This window comes from Megalops cyprinoides, chromosome 25 (assembly GCF_013368585.1).
Source record: "Megalops cyprinoides isolate fMegCyp1 chromosome 25, fMegCyp1.pri, whole genome shotgun sequence".
In the NCBI taxonomy this organism is placed as follows: Eukaryota; Metazoa; Chordata; class Actinopteri; order Elopiformes; family Megalopidae; genus Megalops; species Megalops cyprinoides.
In genome coordinates, this window is record NC_050607.1 from 17,199,302 (window position 1) to 17,220,253 (window position 20,952).

Sequence of the window (20,952 nt, forward strand, 5' to 3'; positions counted from 1 at the left end):
GGAAAAACCCTCAAACCAGGAGTGACAAAGTGACGCAACTTCTTCCCACGCTACGTTAAAAAAAGGTCACCATAAGGAAGATTGATTTTCAACAGTGTTTTTATAGAATACCATATATAGCTTTAGTAAAATTATAACAAATTTTTATATTCATATATTTATATATATATATACTTTTTCCTTTCAAATATATATAATTGGTAAAAACACAAGTAAAATATTGGAAAGTGGAATAAATTTTAAACTTTTCTTCTATACCCTCAGTTATGTGGTAGGAGACAGGTGATTCTTTAATCATTTCTTTTTTTCTTTCTTTTTTTAAAGCTGTCATCTAAATATGTATGTCTTACCTATGTAATATTCCCTTTGGAAAACAAGTCTTCCCAAAGCAAAATCTTGATTATGAAAAAAGCCACTAGTGTCGGTTAAACATTCTCCTAAAATAGTAGATACCACAGTCAGTAAAATGATCTGAGAACAACAAACTCGGTTTTTAATGCAACACTCTGGTCTTACTCCCCCAGGATCAATGTAAAACGCTGTATCAAAAAAATCCAAAGGAGTGAGGCGTGTGAAATTCCCTCACTGAGGAAAAAAAAAGTCTTTTTTTTCTGTGTTCCGTTCATTGTTTTTGATCTTTGAAAATATTTTGAAAGGCAACTGAGTTTTCCTTTTCAAACACTGTTCTTCTTCTATTCAAGCTGGAAATCTTTCAGAGGCCGAGAGTATGAGAGATGAGAGCAGAGGGGAGAGTGTGGTGGGGGGGTTGTGGGATTTGGGGAGTGGGGCGAAGGGGGTGGGGGTGGGGGTGAACCATCAAGCATTCACAAATGGGAGGTTTGTGGATTCATGCAACATTCACTTTTGCAAAGTAGGGGCGTCACTTCAAACAGGCGGACTGGCTGCCCGCCGCGTCACAGGGGAGGGGTCGGGGGGTCAGGGGGCAGGGCCAACGGAAAGGGAGGAGGGGCTGGGGCGGGGGCGGGGTTTCACTCTTCTGTTAATCTTCCATTCAGTGCAATGCAGTGAGCAGAGTATAGGTATAATAATTTAATTTCAGAAATCGCAAATGAAAAGAGAAGGCCAGGAGGGAGAGGTGGTCGGGCCGGGAGGGGCTGGTGCGGGGGTCAGCTCTCCAGCAGCTGCTTCAGGGCTCGCTCGATGTTCATGCGGTGGCCCACGCGCGTCACCCCCAGCTCGGCGAAGTCGTCCTTGGTGAGCGCCGGCAGGTGGGCGCCCTCGATCTCGTGGTCCTGGAAGCGGTCGCGGTGCTCGCCCAGGTTGATGCTCTCCAGCCAGTCGCCCACGTCGTACTTGTTCCACATGTGCAGGGGCTTCTGGTGGAAGGGCCGCAGCGTGAGCAGCGGGGAGAGGGCGGGCGAGGGCGACGGCGAGGGCGAGCGGCTGCGGGCGCTGGCGCTGCGCATGACGAAGCGCACCTCCTTGGGCTCGTGCGGGATGCTCAGGCTGGACGACTTGAGGATGGTGGGCGGGGCGGTGGGGGAGGTGGCCAGGCCGAAGCCCCGCACGGGCCCCAGCGGGTCCGTCCTGTCCGGGGAGCCCTTCCCCGGGCTGGGCGTCCGGCGGGTCACAGGGTACCGGCTGCCCGGTCGGATGGTGTACGTGGCTCCGTAGCTCCTCTGGGATATGGTGTGGAGCTCTCCTAAACTACTGAAAAGTCTGGAGGGGGGGGGAGACAGAGAGGGGGGGAGAGTGAAGTTACTGACAGGGGCGATGGGGGGGGGAGGGAGGCGGTCCACCACACCCCCGCAAAGTGCCACGTGATCTTTAGGGGCTGTTGCAGCATGCCTTGTGGCGGGAGAGGCCAGGCGGAAAGCTGGTTAGGCACAAAAATGGCGAGCGAGTGGGACCGGTCCAAATCAGCCAGATAAATAAGCCTGAGCATCGGCGGCGCTCTCCTCTAAAAACCACCGCAACCCCGCCGCCACCACCGCCATGGAGACGAGGCACTAACGCTCTGGAGCTCCGCCCTGCCACCACTGGGAGACTTTGCAAAGACATGGCAAACCCATTAATGATGCGCCGGGTGAGAGCTATCATTAATGCATTTGACCATAACGTGAATAGAAGGAACAGATAAGATTACCGACGAGGCTGATCAGAAGAAAAGGCTCTATTTTTGGGAGCTGGGGCCGGGAGAGGGAAGCCCAGATGGAAATGGACATCGATTTTCCCCCTGTGCCCATTGATTTGAGTGGAGCACGTGCCACATGTACTGTATGTTATGCATAATCTAATGCAATAGCAGGGCCTGCTCCTGGCTCCTCTGCGAAAGCAATCACCTAAAGTGCTGCTCATCAGTCTTTCTCTGGACTCGAGAGACTCCAGCTGGAGTTCATTCCCTGAGCCCTGCTCATCTACACCAGCACCCTGTTCACCTCCTGCCCAGGCCTGGTCGCTCACACCCCCTTAACACACCCAAATAAGACCGTCACCTGCCTGACTGTACTCAGGGCCTTTTCCTATCCTGTGATCCTGCCTATTAAACACTACATATCCAAGCTCTCTCTGTTCCCCCAGATGAGGATGAGAAATTTGGGGGGAAAGAGAGGGGTTTCCTGCAGTGCAAGAACAGCTTGATATTTTAATAGATTTTTCTACAAACCTACACTTAGGCTGAACACTCTGGACAGTCAGACACTATGGCACGGGAAGGCCACAATACACAATAAATACAATCTCTCTGGACACTCTCTGGAAAATGGACACATTTCCAGGGCTTCAGCAACCATGTTTATTAAATATCAATTCAATAATTCCCTGTTTTTTGCTTGTAACCTTCTTTACCCTTTTCTGCTGTAGCATGTGAAAGATAGGCATGCACATTAGAAATCCATTGAAACTAAAAATGTAAATATAAAGTAAAGGTACAGCTTACTTATGGGGTCTTCTGAAGACTTAATAAATGCCATAAGATTTAAGACAGATCTCCTAAACATTCATTAGCATTCACAGAACTACATCTAATCATCAAGCTATTATAAACACACATAGGCCTTTATTACCACTAATGCCGATGGCCATCGACGCAGTGGCATTAGAGGTTCCAGATAATCCTGTACATCCTTATGAATGTTAATGAATGATTAAATGAGCCACTGATCAGTCTTATTATCTCATGGTCATATCTCCTGAATGGTGTCCTGGATAAGACAGAACAGAAATGAACAGGAATGGCTTTCCCTCAACATGGCTGATGATACTGACACCCACTGACTGAGCACCAGAAACTTAAACAAAGCCACCCTGGAGTATGGCTTCCCAGTTTCAAAGTGTACATGACTGGGAATCAGGCTATTTGCAGAAAAGGTGGGGGAACATGTATAATAAAATAGAGGAAACTGTGATTCTGTAACTGAATAGCATATCTAATTAAAATGGCTACATCAGCCCTCAATCAAATCTCTGCTCCTCCAAAATAAATCAGTGCTGTTTGAAATGTTTCAATCTGTTCAATGTTTGTGCAGGAATGTCAAAAGCCTCAAAATGTCTGCAAGCCTGAAATTGAGACTACCAACCTATAAGAAAAAGTGGTTTTATCAAACACAGTACAGTACATCTGAGGCAGGTCTATGGGAACAGAACTTTCTGATGGGGCTTCAGAGAAAACACAACAGAACTGTTTGGTCAAAATCTAGCCATGTCTTTGTACAAAAATAAATCTACAGCTCGATCATGGCAGAAATTTTAGTGCAGAAAAAAAAACGACGAGACATGCAAGAAGTGAAAATTTTATCAATAACCTCCACCCTCCGTGAAAAAAAATGAAGATAAAATAAATATGAAACAACACGAAGATGGCAGCTTGTTGGGCGTCCCAGCGTTCATGTTGCAGAAAATGAGTTCATCGCTTATTTAGCTGAGAGATAAATCTCACCCTTCCCTCATGCCTTCAGAGAGCCCCGCTCTCTTTTCCCGGTTAGGTCTGAGAGGCACGACTCTCCCGCCCTTAACTGCGGCTTCCGCAGAGCGGTGCGCTTCCTCAGAGTGTGTGCCGCTTGGCTTTGGGAATCGCAGCGAATCAAACCCATTCCCCACATTCCTGAAGGCTGGGTGCTCTGAGCTGGAGAGCGGCCAACATGACAAGCGAGAGCATCGTAACGAGGAGGGAGAGGGACCAAAACAAAGAACGTGGCTCTCAGCGGAGGGAATGGGGGGCAGAGGGTGTGGGGTAGGGGGGGAAGGTCGGGGTTTTGGGGTAGGAAGGGCCGGGGGGGGGACTAAGAGGGGCAACAGTGAAGACTGGAATGAGATGTCCATGCGCACTTACACAGTTCTCCTACCCTCCTGGGGCCAGACTCAGTTCTAGATAGAGCAGCGCAGGCATGCAGAGTGAGCAGAGAGAGAGGCAATGAGAGAGAATGTTAGCATCAGTCCATGAGAGAACGCAAATGAGCACACAGTTCATATCTTAAACACAGTCAAACAAAATCAAAACAAATAAATAAATATAACAAATAAATCAACAAAATGAATTTAAATAAAAAAAAAAGGATGACAAGTGTTCCCTTACTCTTTTCAGACCATCTTTATGCGAATATGTGAATTTCTTTTTTACTGGTAATACATAATGCTAACGTGATACTGATTAATGATACTACCGGCCAGGAGCTTCTCATTGGCACTACATTTGGAGACTGATGCAATAGATTCTACTGAATTACAAAAGTAGATGATGGTTCTGAATTAAACAGAGCTTTGTATTGAAGTATATCTAAATTGTGCCAAAGTGGCATCTGGTTATTACTTGATATAATCCTCTAATTGGAATATGTTTTATTAAAATATTGATGCCACAATTTTCCATGTTGTATTCAGTCCAAGTGCAAAGCACTGTTGTATATCAGGTCTGGGAACAGGTGGCGCCCTCAGCACAATAACTTTGGTAAAACAAAAACAGAGAACGTAAAAAAAAAAAAAAAGAAATACACCAAAGAAAAGCACAAATCACAACTCTCAATAACAGCCAAAGCTATGAGACAGCCTGGTTAAGGATGAACTGGAACAGGACACTGCAAAAAACTGCTGGCGGGATTTATGCATGAACAACAATTAACAGAGTAGCCAAGCTGTGGCGGGTCTTTTTAATGTGCTTAAAATGGAACAGAGTGCGAACACAGAGGCTCACCAACACCACAAGACGCCTGAGTGACAGTGTAATGGTGTGCAAATTCCTGGATTTTGGACTACCGATTGGTTCGTATGACGGTGCTGAAATGAGTGCAGGGTTCTGTATAGGACTGAGTGGGGTGGTGATGGATGACGTGGACCACACTGAAGGAAACGTACGTGGACAGTCATGTGACTGCCCACCAATGAAACCACACAGGAGACGAGCAGTTCGGTTGGTTCTGGGGTGCGAGTGGGAAATATTCGGTGCGGATACAGTGAATTGAGAATCCTCCTTTGCAGCCTGAATTGGGGCTGGTTTGAGGACAGTGGATGTTATACTCCTGGATTTACGCTAAATATATGAAGTGTGAGTTCCCCATTTATAGTCATCTCCAGGACTTCAAAGAATTCTGTCACAAAAATCTCAGTTTTTCTAGTGGGCTTTGAACTGTCATGTAAGAACATTTTGAGGGAGCACCCACATTTTTTGTTACCTGGTTGAGCAGAATGGATTACACAAGTGCTCGACTGATGTAATAACAAGGTAACCAGGCTCAGAGTTTTGCTATACGGTGTCTCTGGAACTTGAAATACAGGACATAAATGCCATGACTTTCTGAGAGTAGCCGTATATATTCAGTTGAGTGTACAGTTGGAAAGCTGTAATTTAATGGACATTTACATGTATCAACACTGCCATCGTGTCATAACGTATCTACAGCAATGAGAGTTAAATTTATTTTCAACATATATGTAATATACCTTTCATGAAATCTCTAGCAGAAAATAAAATGTGCTGTCTTACATTACAGATCAATTACATACAGGCTGCCTTTAAGCATTCAGTGGTGAGTTCTGTCAGCCTGGAACCCAACTTACCTCAATGACACAAGCTGGCCTCACTACCAGTCAGGGTTTTTCAGAGTTAAAAAATACTTAACCCTGATGAAGAAGACATTTTTTTTCTCGAGAAAGCTTGAGACTTATGCAGTAAACACTGCCAGCATTCTGAGTGAACAGCTAAACAATTAACATGAACCTATGGAAATGACGCTCACAAGTCTTTTTCAATGGAGGGTGACTTGTTGACAGGGAAAGCTTTGCTTCTCAGCCCATTTCAGGGTTTTATTTATCTCTGTTGTGCTGTAAGGGTTGGAGGAGGGTGGCAGGGTACCCAGCTCACAGAACAGTGTTTTGGATGCTCGGTTCTGCAGGGAAGAGCTTCTTACACAACACATTTTATTTTTTGACCAGAGACCTCCTTCAGTAGCCATATCTAGTACATAGTGTGTGTGGAACAGTGTTGGAGAGGAGTCCTAAAACACCCTGCACTGTAATGAACACCTCCACCATGAAAGAAGATCCAGCTCCTCGGGCTGTCTGCTTTTGTCCCGGAGTATCCTTTTCAAGGTCAGCTGTGGTGGCAGGTGTGTGTGTGAGAGAGAGAGAGAGTGTGTGTATTTGTGTGTGTGGGTGCATGTGTATATAGCATGTGAAAGCGTGTGCGTGCGTGAATGTGTGCATATGTGTGTGAGCGTGTGTGTGTGAATGCATGTGTGTGGAAGGGAGAGTGTGTGTGTGTTTGTGTGTGTGGGTGCGTGTGAATGTGTGTGTTTGTCTGTGCGAATACTTGCATGTCTACATGTAAGTGCGGGTTTTTGTGTGTGTGTGTGTGTGTGTGTGTGTATAAATGTGAACATGTATATGTGTATGTGTGTGCAAGTATGAATGTGTGTGTGTTTGCATATATGTGTGTTTGTGTGTGTGTGTGTGTGTGTGTGTGTGAATGTGTGTGTTTGTCTGTGCGAATACTTGCATGTCTACATGTAAGTGCGGGTTTTTGGGTTTTTGTGTGTGTGTGTGTGTGTGTGTGTATAAATGTAAACATGTATATGTGTATGTGTGTGCAAGTATGAATGTGTGTGTGTTTGCATATATGTGTGTTTGTGTGTGTGTGTGTGTGTGTGTGTGTGTGTGTGTGTGTGTGTGTGTGTGTTTGTGTGTGTGTGTGTGTGTGTGTGTGTGTGTGTGTGTGTGTGTGTGTGTGTGTGTGTGTGAATGCGCATGTACGTGTGTGTGAATGCATGTGTGTGTGATAACGCCCTGTCCTGTGAGCACCTTGTCGTCTCCGGAGGAGGGGTACCTCTCCTGGATGGGGCTGAGCAGTGTGGGTAACAGAGAGGTGAGGCCTGCATGGAGGTAACTGTGTCTCCTGCTCGGTGGAGAAACACACACATTAACAGCCTTCTGCCCCACCGCTATGCTACCGCCTCTCTACTCAGCTACACTCTACATTACTACACACTATCATTGTCTCTATGTGTAATTCAACACAACAGGGAAGGCACACACAAAGGAATACACATTACACAGGGCCAAACTTTCAAGCACTTGGTACAAGAACCCTCCCCACAGCTTATTCCAGTGCCCCCCTCCCCCCAAAAGATACGCTTGTCTACTGTTCACATAGACGAGTGTATGACGTATATCTACGCCCTGCATCTTTATGTGATACTTCTGGAACACACGCCATCTTTCAAAGTAAATCAATGAGATTACTCGCTCCCAGTGTGTGGGGTCCGGTAGGTAAAGTAAAGTGTAGAGTAAAGTGCGAGAGGACGAACGTCGCTGTTTGCACACCATTACAGCGGAGTGATGTGAGTGTCAGAGCAGCTGGAGGAGGTAGTGTGAGAGGGGCGGATGGTTCGTGGCGTCAGATGGGCAGCGATGAGGTGGTGCATGCTCGTGGATTAATGAGTCCGAGCCCCCTGTTACCTTGTTTGCAAAGCAGACCCCTTTTTGGACAAACATGCTCAAAGGAAAGTGACTGCCTCCATCTTTAGAATGCACTTCTGCCTTTGCCTGACCGGATGGGGCTACTGGCACCACCGTTTCTTCTTCTGTATATTATTACAGGGCCCCAACATTATGAAGATGTGAACTAAGTAACCCTATATTATTCTTTGCAATATGTCATATGTACTGAAAGTGTGATGGCACTTCAGTGACTGACTAGGCCTACGATGATCCCAAATATTTCTGCAGTTACAAGGCCACGTCTGTGTAAAGTATGTGTTTCCTTTGTCAAATGCTTCTGTTTTCCCAAATAAATAGTTCAGAGGTAACAAATGGAGTTTAAATCTAAACTCAATTTGTTGCCTGGCCATCGTGATGACTCCGTAAAGATGTGTAGGAAACAGGAAATGAGGTCAGGCCTCAACAGGAGGTTGCAGATTTGCAGATAAGGGATGTGACACTATAAGGAAATGGAAGGAGCTGCTAATAGCGTGCTACTCTTTCAGAGCACACAACATGCAGACAAGGTAACAGTTGACTCTGCGATAACCAAAACCAAATAAACAAAATAGGTTATTCCATTACAAAAGGGATTAGTTGGTAAGTGTATTTAAAAAAATGAGTTCGTGTTTACCCTAGAAGCTAAAAACCTAAGGTTTACTGTCTTCGTTTTCCTTGTCACATCTGTAGGAATATAAAGGACTTAATTGTACTTTCAGAAAATAAAGGAGAAAACATTGCTGGCTTTACTCACCAGAAAACATTCCAACATTTTCTTTTATTAAATGCTGCTCACTGAATCAAAGAACTTCCCTCCTTGTGTTCAGAAAACTGGTCATACACATGACTCTCTCTGCCTGCTCCAAAATTTAACTCGTCATTCAAACTTCCTGTCATGTTTTATAGCCCTCAGGAAATGGCACACGAGTGCCGAGTGAGTGGAGAAATAAAAGGGGACAGCAAACAAGGTTCGTCTGGAGGATCTACGATGGGTGACTACAGTAATCTCAGTGGCCCAGCCGAACGCGCTGGGCTGAAAGGGTGTACTTACCACTGCAGCCGGCCGGACTGAAGACAATGCTGTATTTCCATACTTTTTGACGATGCAAAACAAATCATACATTAGCTAATTACCCAGGGCCAGAAGTTAAGGGAAAGAATCTCAGCACTTCAATAAATATTGTTTATTTTAATGCTTCACTTTGTTTTATATATTGATTTTTAAAAAAGCACTGTGTCCAGATTTCATACACCGAATTAGAGACTGCTGATCTGGGACACTGTTTTAAAAGGCGAGCTTTGCTGGTATGACATGTAGAAAGAAAGAGAGCGAAAGAGAGAGAGAGAGAGAGAGAGAGAGAGAGAGAGAGAGAGAGAGAGAGAGAGAGAGTAGTCTGTACATTGGACTCTAGATGTTAGGTTTTCTAAAGGAATCCTCCTTCAATCCTCCCCCTTATCATTTCCATTACCTACCACCTAATTTGTATCCGCCATGTCTCTGTGTATAACTCAGTAACTAGAGCAGAGTGGTCTCAGAGGGGGAGTGCTCTCGCATACAGCCCCCTCTCCAGGCTCATTTACAAGGCCCACCCTAAAGGCCTCTGGGCCTCAGACCAACAGTCTCATTACCAGCTGAAATCAGAGAGGGCCAAACATTTCCTGATCAAAGTTTGCCTCAGATTATAGGCTCTCAGCACGGTGAGTGATGCTCTGCTGAAAGCTCGCAGAAATGGAGGTCCCTGAAAGCCTACTCTGGGAGCGTGCTCGGCTCTCTACCCTCCTGATTAATGACCTGGGAAATGCATGCCTTTATTAAGGTCTTTGGCAAAGAATCATAATAATAACAACAGAAAATACACTGGGCTCTTGTGAGACTTTGATTCGACATGACAGAGTATTTATAATAGAGTTCAACTATTCATACACTGTGATGATGTAAAAACCTTCTTTCTTTAAAGAAAATAATCAGATCATGCTCTCTAAGTGAGGGGAAAGAATAGGGTCACCAGAGGGAAAAACAAGGCTAAGTATGTATCAGAATCTCTATTGAATTAGAAAAACAATGTGGACATGTAACAGTAAACATAAAATATTACTTTTCAAAGAAATGTAAGCATTTTTCCAGAAATGTATGCATGTATGCAATTTATATTTAATTTAGGTAATATGGGGGTATATGCAAACATTTTACTGTAATGTAGACACTGTTGTTTTGTGTGGTGTAAAAATGTCTACGCCTATACTAGACTTCCTGGACATTTACTATATATGACTGACGCTGGGTGGAGCAATCCAATCGCTGGTTTTAATGTGAGAAAGCATAAAAGGACGTAGCCACAGCATTGCCATCACAATCTGACACCTACTCATGCCTAATCTTAAACAGGTGAAGAATGTAGTCCAATTTTGGGAATCTTCCCCATCTAAATATGACCTAAATGGTACTAGGATTCCACCTACAATCAATAACTACCTGTTTGCCAAGTAAAGAACAAGCATATTTGTCCAAATGATGGCTAACATGACTGTGGCAAGTGGAGCGCCCGTAGCTTTGACTGCAATTTGCTCATCAGATATGCACGTCAGCACACTGGCTGGCCATCGATACCAGTGTTATGTCCTTCACAGGTGATTTACACACTCAGTTTTACATGACATATTATAAGTATCAGTGTTGCTTACATCATGAATGTCAGCCTTCTGTCTTTGTGAAACTGGATTTGTATTTCTGTATTCTGTTTTCTGTGAATAATAGTTCAGATAGAGAGATACTGGGCAGTTTCATGCATATACCCCTCAAAGGACTTGAGCCAAATGAATCCATGTAGCTCTGATTATTGACTTCAAATCAGTAACATAATGGAAAAATACAAAATATGATAAGTGAAAGTAGTCTGTCATGAAATCTGTGTCGATATATTAAAATATTTGAAGTTTAACTTGGACCGTGTGTATTCAAAGTAGGTGTGTATGTAATAAAGCTGTAGGCTACAGCTAATGTAAAATTTGTAATGTGGTCGATTCCTTGAGCGGAACAGTTCCCACAGGAATGTGGTTTCCCAGAGCAGGGGTGTGGTTTGGGACGGACCGCGCCCTCTTACCTGGCACCCGCCACGGGGGACTTCCTCCCGGGGTCGAGTGAGGCTCCGATGGGCTCCTCCCCCAGGGAGCGCGTGTCCTTGTTGAGCTGCTGGAGCCTGGAGCTCAGCTCCCCGATCACAGTGGGCTTGCCATCCTCGGGCCCCGGCGGCGGCCGCGTCTCCACGGGGTCCCCCCAAAGCTTGGACCTTCTCTGGAAGAGGTAGCGGGGTCGGCCGGCGCCGGCGGCGGCGGCCAGCGCAGCCGCGTGTTGCTGGGAGAGGAGCTCGCTATCCGAGGACTGCTTCAATAGAGGGTCCCTGAAGGTCACCGGCCCCTTGCTGAGCTGGGACTTGAGTTTTGGCTTTGGAGGCACTGGCGGCTTGTCGAGTATAAAAGTCTGCCCGTCGGCGTAGGAAGTGTAGGTGTCGGTGGGCTCACCGCTCTCCGACGACAGGGTGGACATGCTGGAGACGGTGGAGATGGTGCTCGTGGTCTCCAGGTGGTGGTCGCTGGAGCTGCGCGTGTCGACCTCCTCCACCCCGGAGTCGGCCGCTGACTCGGGCACCGGGTGGGTGTCTGAGGGCTTCCCTGAGGGTGTTCCACCAGCAGAGGGGTGTGCTGCCGCCGCTGCTGCTGCTGCTGTTGCTGCCGCCGCTGCTGCTGCTTGGGTTGAGGCGGGGGGCGCGGCTGGCTTCTCTTCCTGTGCGGCCGGGGCCGCGTCGGCCGGCTGGGGCAGCAGGCCGTTGGCGAACTCGTCCGGCGGCGGCACCACCCCGATCTTCTTCAGCTCCTCCCGCGTCTCCTCGTCGCTGGAGGACAGGAGGGCGGGCGGCAGGGTGACGGTGTAGGGCTCCACGTCCTCCTCCGAACTGCCCTGCGCCAGCGTCTTCTCCGCCGACGGGCTGGGCGGCGCCGGCTGGGCCGCGGGCGCCTCGGGGCCGGGCGATTGTCCGCGCTTGATTTCGGCGAGGGTGGGCTTGGCGGGCTCCGCCAAGGCCCCCGGGGGGGGACGCGGCGGGCTCCTCCAGGCCCAGCTCCTCCGCCTGCCCGTTGCTCGTGGCGTGGACCATGATGAGGCCGGCCGTCTTCTGCTGAGACGTGTCCATGATGCTGATGATCATGCTCTTCTTGTCCTCCTGCTTCCTCTCCTCCTTCTTGTCGGCGGCGGTCTCGATCTCCTTGCGAAGCGTGGTCGGGGTCCCCCACTGGCTTTTGGAGGGGGGCGCCGCCGCGCCCGCGCCGGGCCCGTAGCCCGCTTTGGCCCCCAGGGAGAAGGGCGGGGACGCCAGGCCGCCCTCCGCCTCCGAGCGCTCGCCCTCTTTGGTCTGGGTTTCCACAAACAGGGGCTTGTCGTGCTTAGTCCTGGGCTCCGGGCTGCTGGCGGGCGACTGGCTCTGCGAGGTCAGGGCGCGCTCTCTCGCGGCCAGCGCGAGCGCCAGGGGGGAGTTGGGGTCGAGGGGCTTGCCGGTCAGCGGGTGGATGAAGGTGGTGGCGCCCGGGGAGGGCTTGAGCACGAGCGCCGGCGGGGGCAGCTGGCTCAGCTCGCGGCTCAGCAGCCTCTCGTCCACGGAGCGCGACTGCGTGAGGGAGGGCGCCTCGGGCTCGGCCGCCCCGCCCTCCACCGCGCCCACCGACAGGAAGACTGTGGATTTCCTCCGCTCCTGCAGCCGCCTCTCCCGGTCCTTCACGGCCCCCGCGATGGCGGCGGCGAAGGGGCCCTTGGCCTGCTGGCCCTCGGCCTGGCCCCTGGCCCGCTCCTGCAGCAGCTGCTGCTGGTAGAAGTCAGCCCTGCTGGTGTGGGGGACGCGGCCGGTCGGGGAGTGCTCCCGGGAGTGGGCGGAGGCCAGGGCCAGCGACGCCCTCTCCTGGGCGTCCTCCACCTGCAGCTGCTTCACCAGCGGGCTCTTCTTGCGCTGGGGCTTGGTGGGCGTGTAGAGGCCGATGCTGAACTGGCCCACGTTGGCGTAGGGGTTGTCGATGACCCTGCCTTTCCGCTTGATCTTCTCGGGCGGGGTGGAGGCGGGCCCCGGGCGTGGGATGTCGGTGGGCTCCACGGGCAGGTGGGAGGAGTCCTGCAGGATGATCATGGAGCGGGCCTTCTTCTGCCGCTCGGCGTGGGCCGAGGGCCGCTGCGGCTCGTACATCTCCGCCCCGCCCGCCGCCTGCGGCAGCCCGTGCACCTTGGCCTCGGCGCCGGGCTTGAAGCTGGAGCGGCTCTGATCGTGGCCCCGCCCCGGGGGAGGGGGCGGGCAGAAGGCCGGGGGCGGACCCGTGTCCAGGTAGTACGGGGATGGGGGCGGAGGGGGAGCGGTTTGGGGAGGAGGGGGGATGCTGTGACTGTCTCTGAGGCTGTCCGTCATTGATGAGCTTCTCGGAAAGCGAGCTTCCCCTGCCAAAGCTGACAACCTGTCCTCCTCAGTTGCCCCTACAAGTCAATAAGGCAAGAATTACAATAGAACCATTAGCGAATGCACCAGAATATAAAATACCTCCTCACCTAACACACAATACAACTCAAATGTGCAGTGCAGTGTATCTGATTTGACCTATATTGCCTGCTTCAATTACAGCACTTTACCATCTTCTAGAGCATACTAGTTTATGCTTCACTGGGTATCAGTGGAAAGCTGTGGTTTTTCTCGTGTGACTTGCTATTCTTGTTAAGCAGAGGTAGAGAGAGGGAATGGGGGTGGGGGGTAAGAAAGGAATAGGAGCAAAGTGCAGCATGTTCCTTACCAAAAGACTTTGTTCTTGACATTCCTTTGGGCAGCTGCATGTGAGCTTTCTCCATGCCTGGGTGCGGGTGTATAGCCATTCCCTGACGCTCGAACAGTGACTGCAGCAAGCACCAACAAGAGAAAGAAATCACGATGAGCACAGACATTAAGAGCCCAAAAATAATTACCTTTAGCATAAATTATGGGACCATACAAATTGACCATCCCTCTGACACTGTGGACTAGTGATGGCTTTAAGGCAGAACTCGGAGATATAACCTTGTGTTATGGATCCTAAGCCCGACTGACAGGAATGCCCCTCTTCTGGTGAGGAGGAATAATACAATAATGGTATACGGAGCAGGTTTCATGTAAGCCTATACCAGTAAACAAGGTTACAAGTGTCAAATGATGTGCCATGATTCAGCAGATGTGTATGGTATTTTACAGTTTATGGTGTGAGTGGGACAATGTGGTAGATGACCGTAGAGCCTTTGAGATAATGTCTCAGTGTGGACTAGCCTGATGCAATATGGTACAGTATGGTAGGCTGTCACTCAGTGACACACTGTGCCATCTGGTGGGACGTGGTGATTGGATCTGGCACGCCGCGGTGCGGGTTGGAAGCGCGGCGGCTTACACTGATCTCTGCTGGTGTGATTCTCCTGCTCGTGGGCCGCTGTTTGACCGTCGCGGCTCGGTAGTCGGCCTCCGCCACCTGCGGCCGCAGCACGGGCTCCTGGGAGGCCAGCATCTCGTCCAGCCTCTCTGTACGCACCCGGGAGAGAGAGAGAAAGCAAACGGGCCGCTTTTCCGACTGCTCCGCACCGACCGCGTCACCAGCTGAGCACTAACCCCGCACCCACCGTGACAAACCCTCGCTTCCCCGCTCCCTCACAAATAACTCGCGTCACCGACGAGAAAGAAGTCAAACTCGCTAAAAGGTTTGTACTTGCAAATCCTTTAGCTCTAATCAACGCCGTTTAAATTATCAGCGGGTTTTACATAATAGAATCTGCTCCTCGCTAGGTGTTGTCCATGATTACAGCGTCTCGACACAACTCACCCCCTCTTCTCCTCCTCGCGGAAGCTTGCGGGGAATAAACAGGGAGAACGTTTTTGGATTGCACGTTTGGGACATTCAGACACATGTCACACAGCAAGATGGTGGAACAGCTAAATGAAGTCTCTCTGAAGTACAGAACGCGGTATGCAGGACAACACTATCACACTGAACATGTGACAAAGAATAATGGACCTTCTTTGTGTGCCTTCCATATTAATAGACTTGCCTTTCAGATAAATGTCAGAGTAAAAGGAAGTTAGCCATACGAGTGCTGTAATTTCAGAGCACTCCTCCACTTGTAAACACTTCAACTTCGCAGTTCAAGTGCTGCATTAGTACGTTGACTTAATCTCAACACATTTACTGCGAAAATAGAAAATGTCTCTTTTATCTGACACAACATGATGAATGTTTAACGTCTTACAGCGTCTACAAGTGATTCTGATGTTTGTCTACCTTATTCCTTCAAGGACCTCCAAAAGTAGCATGTTTGTGTAAAAGGACCTCAACTTCAAGTAAACTGAAATGGTTCAGCTATTTATGGATCGCAGATGACATTGTACGTAAAACAAATGTAACTACAATCTGAAAGTGAAGAGCCTCGTACCTATAAGAAGACTGGTGTAGACTAGTGAGGGACAAGGTACAGTGCAGTACGGAGAGTGATGGTAAGTCTCCCCATACTTACCCCAATACCTGAGTGCAGAGCACAGACACCCCCCCACCCCTGTTTCCCATAGCTATGGGGTTTGCCCACGCGAGGACCCCTCCGGTCGTTCCCCTAACGGTTCCCCCCTGCCGAGAGGTCGGAGGGAGGCCACTCACCCAGCTCCTCCAGCTCGGCCGTCATGGACTTGGAGCGCAGCGTCAGCGTGGTGCTCGGGGCCCTCTTCGGGGGCGGGGGCGCTGTGAAGAAAAGCGAGGGTGAGGAGGACACTTTGGCCCGGCGGGAGAGGATCCTGCGGGCGCTGCCCATGCGCAGGGGCCAGCGCTTCTTCACCGCCTTGATCTCGTCGTACTCCGGCGAGCTGGACGCCTCGCACTGCTGCAGCACCTTGTTCAGGCTGCGGTTGGACGCAAACTTTTTCATGGCTCTCTGAGGGCGTCGGCCGACCGGGAGAACACCGCGCGACCCTTACAAGGCCAATAAAGTGGTCGCTGTGACCACAAAGTGAGGCTCTGCTATCACATCCATTTGTATGCAGCTTCAACCGGACTGGGTACCATGAAAGTACACTGCTACACAGAAGCACTGTCCTCCTTTTACAAAACGTACATGATTTCTGCATGCAAAGACAATAACCCAACACACACTTGTTTTAAAAGTCTACCACTGAACAACAGGCCGAGTGCCAGGCGTTTCAGCTTGGTCATGTTCCCGCCTTGGGTTGCAGCCACCGCTCAGGGTGTCAGCTGTAAAAGAACATGCTAATTTACACTTCATGAGAGAAGCGCCGTAGAAACAGCAGCCTCTCTTTCTGTGGCTCCATCTTGCCAGGAGAAATGTTTCTCTACTGCTTCAGCTATTCTGTCCAGTGTCTGACAAGGCGCATTGGGACTGACGACCTTGCCGAAGGGAAAAAAAAAAGAACAGGACAAGAATGCGGCAGAGTTTGCACCGATCAGCTCGGCGATTTAGCTACATCAACACTAATGCCACTGTCTTTACCATCAACTTAAGTTAAGTGTCATTATTACTGACAATATTCATGTTCTCCTGCTATGAATTACAACCAAAGGAGAGAGAAAGGGGAGGTTGAGAGAGACAGAGAGAGAAAGAATTTCCCAGGCCCTAATGCAATGCTGGATTCAAGCATTCATTATGGTAACCATGGTAACCGGGGTGGGAGGGAGGCCTGGGTTTAAAGCAGTGCACTGAGTGCTGGGAGAGCCTTCATTCCTTCTGCTGGGTGGTGGGTGTACCAGCGCAAGGACCAGAGAAGGAGACGCGTGTGTGGAGAGAGCACACGATTTACATACGCACTGCTGTGTGTAATTTCAAGGCGGCACACTGACTTTTACAACACGGGAGCGTTTAAGTCCCAATTCAGACGTTTTTCGACATAACTGAGCAAAGATCGGTGATGACTAACATCGTTTTAAATTGTTAATGCTATGAGCATCCCTTCAGGAAAATATGCCACTCCAACAACGGTGTGTCCAAAATCGTGTCACTGGTGTAGTAGCCTACAATGCCAGGCTTTCCAGATGCTAATATTCACAAAGGTTTCTACGCCAGCTTTCCCAGTCAAATCCCGCATCTGCAAGACCGACAGAGGTAATCCAAACTGGGGCTCCCGAGAATCGCTCCGGCGGGTTTGACCGAGCAGGCTGGCACCACAGCTCATCAAACTCCACGTCTGCCAGTTCTGCCGGGCGGGTCAAACCCCGAGGAGGCTTTCAGCACAGACTAGTGTCCTCTGGGTGAAATCAGACTTCCAGTCTCGTGGATTCTGTGGTTCTGCCTGCACTGTCGGCGGTCTGCCCCGCACTGCCTGGCTTTGAGCTCTGGAAGAATAACCCCAGGTGTAGCCTCCTGAAGAGGGATCCACCGGTCCCCCCCTTCCACACCTGCGTCTGTTTTAGACAAGATTTTCACCCTCTTCCTGGAGGAATACTCCCGCTGCCCAGCACAGGGGCTCAGGCACCCTGCAGCTGCCCTGCTACGCTCACAGCAGCCTCTGACAGCTGCTTCACACTCCTGCTGCACACCTTTTATAAAATAAGACACTGCAATTTTAAAGGCTCTGCCTCTTCTTCCGCCGTGGAAATGCGTGCAGTTTTGCAGACGCCTGGGAGGTTAGGAATCACCAGCGGTCCCCGTGACCGCAGCAAATGGTGCCACGTTCCATTAGCAGATCAAAGCTTATTTCGACAGGGTCCCCACACAAATACTCCACCATTAGCATCCAGTGGCAGAATCAAAGGAGGGGATGCAAAAAAGACACCTATGCTTTTTAGCAGCAGGAAAAAAAAGCAGGTATTTGGCAAGTAGTTGTTTTCCCTCGCTGTCTACCATTCAGAAGCATTTAGTTCCCTCGCTGATCCAGACAGACGAACCGAGAGACCGAGGCATTGGGAAACAATGCAATTACTGTTACGAAAAAGTGCGATGAAAAACAAGGACCACACTGTTGGCTCCCGGCGTCTCCTGGCGACCGGCGTCTCCCAGAGCTAAGAGCCCTCATCCCTGCAATCCCCCAGCCGGCTGCCCGCCTGGGAACGGCTGGATCTGCGTTCACCTGGCGCGCCTCCTTCTGTGCTCCTGTCCTCCGAGCCGCGGCGTGGAGGCGCGTGAAGGAGACGCACGCCCGACACCAGCAGCTATCTGCGATCCGGTATCTGCCGCCGCTGACAAGCCGTAGCTGCAGAACTAGGTCAGCCCAACCTGCCTCTGAATCTGACTAAGAGCCACCCCTACTCACTGCTTCTTTTCCTGCTGGGGGGGGAAGTGGGGAAGGAGTCTGATTCACTCTCCAAACAGATTTCAGATCATTTTCCCGCCTAGTTATGAAATTTGTATTCCACCCACAAAGATATGCTATGTTTTTTTTTTTTTCTTGCCCAGCTTGCTGAAAACTTCTCCCACTCTCACTCTGGCGTTCCCTGACTTTCATTCTAATGAATGTTGCTCTCTCTCTTCAGCTGACTATGGTTTGACTGTGTTGAAACTGTGCTTGATACTAACTGACTGGGGAAAGTTTTGCAATCGCCTGCAGAGAGGGGGCAGGGGGCCCACCACCGCCTACAGCTGCACCTTGCTCTGCACAGCTGAGTTAACCCCAAGCTGAAAACGCCAGGGTTCGAAGGGCACAAGAATGTGTAGGGAATGGGAGACTTGAACAAGAGAGGGAGGCTCTGATGTCCGTTGGTTATTAAAATACATGTGTCTGTATTTACAGATTCAGTGTTCATGAAATAACTAAGTCAGAGAAACTGGCTGTGTGAGAAACAATACCATCCCATCACAGACCTCTTGGAGCTCTGAGTTTGACCAGTTGAACAGTGAAAGAATGCCACTGCTGGGCATTTGAACCAGTTTCTACCTTGACTCTGAGGAAAGACATGACAGGTCAGGGGAACTCCTGCTGAGAAATTTTGAAAATAAGTCTGGATAACCATAAACTGTCCAGATTAGATTCCCATATAAATTACACTCTGCCGACACTGCTACATCAGCAGATTGCATTCAGAACATCATTACTCCAGTGTATCATAAAAGAGAAAGATTAAATCCTTACTCTGAATCGAAGACCTGCTTATGCTCATTTCAAAAGTAATATCTGAGGATAAAACGCATGCATCTCTAACAGCTTTATAAACAGAGACGAATTGCAGCGCTTTTCATTTTCGAAAGCTCAGCAGAGCCCGGGTGTTCGTCGTCTCGTATGACTGCAGGTGGAAACGGAGCGCCTGGAGTCGGGCGGTCGGTAAATATTCATGCGTTTGTGTGGGCTGTGAGATGCCAGAGTGGCGAGATGGGGGGAGGGGAGAGAGGAAGGGGGGGGGGGGCTGGAAAGAAAATCTCATCTCAGCCCTACAGATAAACCCAAGTTCTGGGAAATGCAGTCTGAGCAGCTCTGGGAGCTTTCGCAAGAGGCTGCACCTGTGACCCCTGCACCTGCTCTATTGGAGAGATGAATGCTGAAGCCCTGGTAATCAGCTGGACAAATGACTACTGTGACACTACCCCCAGTCCAGCTGGTGATAGCCCAGACAAAGGACAAAGTCACTATCAGGTTTAAAGATATACTCAGGAGGACAGTGATAAAGAGACAGGCAGAACATTCCGGTGCAAAATGTCTCCATGAAATAATGGGTAAAATCAACAGTTAGACAAGCTGTAAAGACATATCCTCTACCCATAAAATGCACTGTGTGTCAGAACAAAAAAAGAACAACAGGAAGCCTTCCATTATAGTCACATAAAATAACCTACAGGAGATTACAGCCTCCTTCCCTACCAAGCCTCTGTAGCTCATATTCAAACACAAGACAGAAAGGGGGAAGGTACAATTTAGGACACATACTATTTGCATCCGCTGTGATTCAAGGCAGTGCAAATATTCCTCTGGAAGCACATCAGCCCTGATTGCAAAACATGGCAGCTGGGATGCAAATCGGAGAAGAACAATGTTTTGGAGAGCAGAGGACAGGAGGCTTACTGCATGCCCACTGAAACACCCTTCTTGCAATCAGACGACCTGGTTCGCATGTACTTCTTACAGGAAGCGTGTGAAGGGTAAACAGTGGATATGTGAAGTAATCAAACACAGAACGAGTGAAACCTAGCTGACCGAGAGCACTGCGCAGTAGTGCTTATGTACCAAGTTAAATGACCTCTGACTTGTTACATATAAACAGAGAGCAAAGGCAAGGGCGTCTGAGGAAGCACCAAACTTCCGCAACTTTCACAATGTTTAAGCAATACAACAAACCGATGGTGAATAATTTCCATACAAGCTCTAAGGACAAGGGAAGCAGACTGTAGCACTGTCCTATGGATAATAATCTGCAGCCAATCAAATTCAATCAAAAATGGATCCGGTCACACCCTTGCGCGGGCCTAGAATGGTGCTGTTAGGCTCACCTTTCTTGCGGACAACCTCCTCCGACTCGGGCTTGCGGGTGACAGACACCACCTTCATCAGGAGATGGTTGCCCCCTTGTCGGATGAGGGAGACCACCTGCTTGTGCCCCACCTTCACCACGTTGACCCCATTCACCTGTGAAATGGAAAAAGAGGGACGGTCACTGAATGTGAGCAAGAGGGCATTGGTCAAGCGATGTCAGCTTCTGGCCAATAGCTCTGCGGCTGGACAGAGAAACCAGAACCTTTTCTCTCAACGCACTGAAAACACACATTTGTAGTGTGTCTCTTGGCTCTCACCGTGTCAGAAAGCATGTTGCTAGAACATGGCATGAAAAGGAGAGGGGTGGATCCAAGGGGTACGCTCTACACAATCAGGTCAGACCTGCAGCTTTGTTTCAGCCTCTCAGCGGAGACAACAAAGAGAGAAAGACATGCGAGAGGAGCTGTGGAGCTTAACCGGGCGTGACTGAACCCGCCATTACCGCATGCCGAAAGTCTCAGACTTGGCTGAGATGAGATCCTTTAAGTCTGAACTATACAAAAACGCCCTGAGGTCCGTCTCCATT

General features: G+C 49.3%; 1 protein-coding gene across 1 annotated transcript in view; it reads right to left on the minus strand.

Annotated features, from left to right (window-relative positions):
* Positions 1 to 244: 244 nt before the first annotated feature.
* LOC118771975 (SH3 and multiple ankyrin repeat domains protein 3-like) overlaps positions 245 to 20,952 on the minus strand; it is a 285,841-nt gene continuing 265,133 nt past the window's right edge. The window contains 8 exon segments of the mRNA XM_036520181.1: positions 245 to 1,680; positions 11,031 to 11,888; positions 11,890 to 13,435; positions 13,747 to 13,846; positions 14,368 to 14,495; positions 14,794 to 14,817; positions 15,619 to 15,699; positions 20,384 to 20,519. Of these exon segments, the coding sequence (XP_036376074.1) occupies positions 1,128 to 1,680; positions 11,031 to 11,888; positions 11,890 to 13,435; positions 13,747 to 13,846; positions 14,368 to 14,495; positions 14,794 to 14,817; positions 15,619 to 15,699; positions 20,384 to 20,519 (3,426 nt within the window). The 3' untranslated portion in view covers positions 245 to 1,127.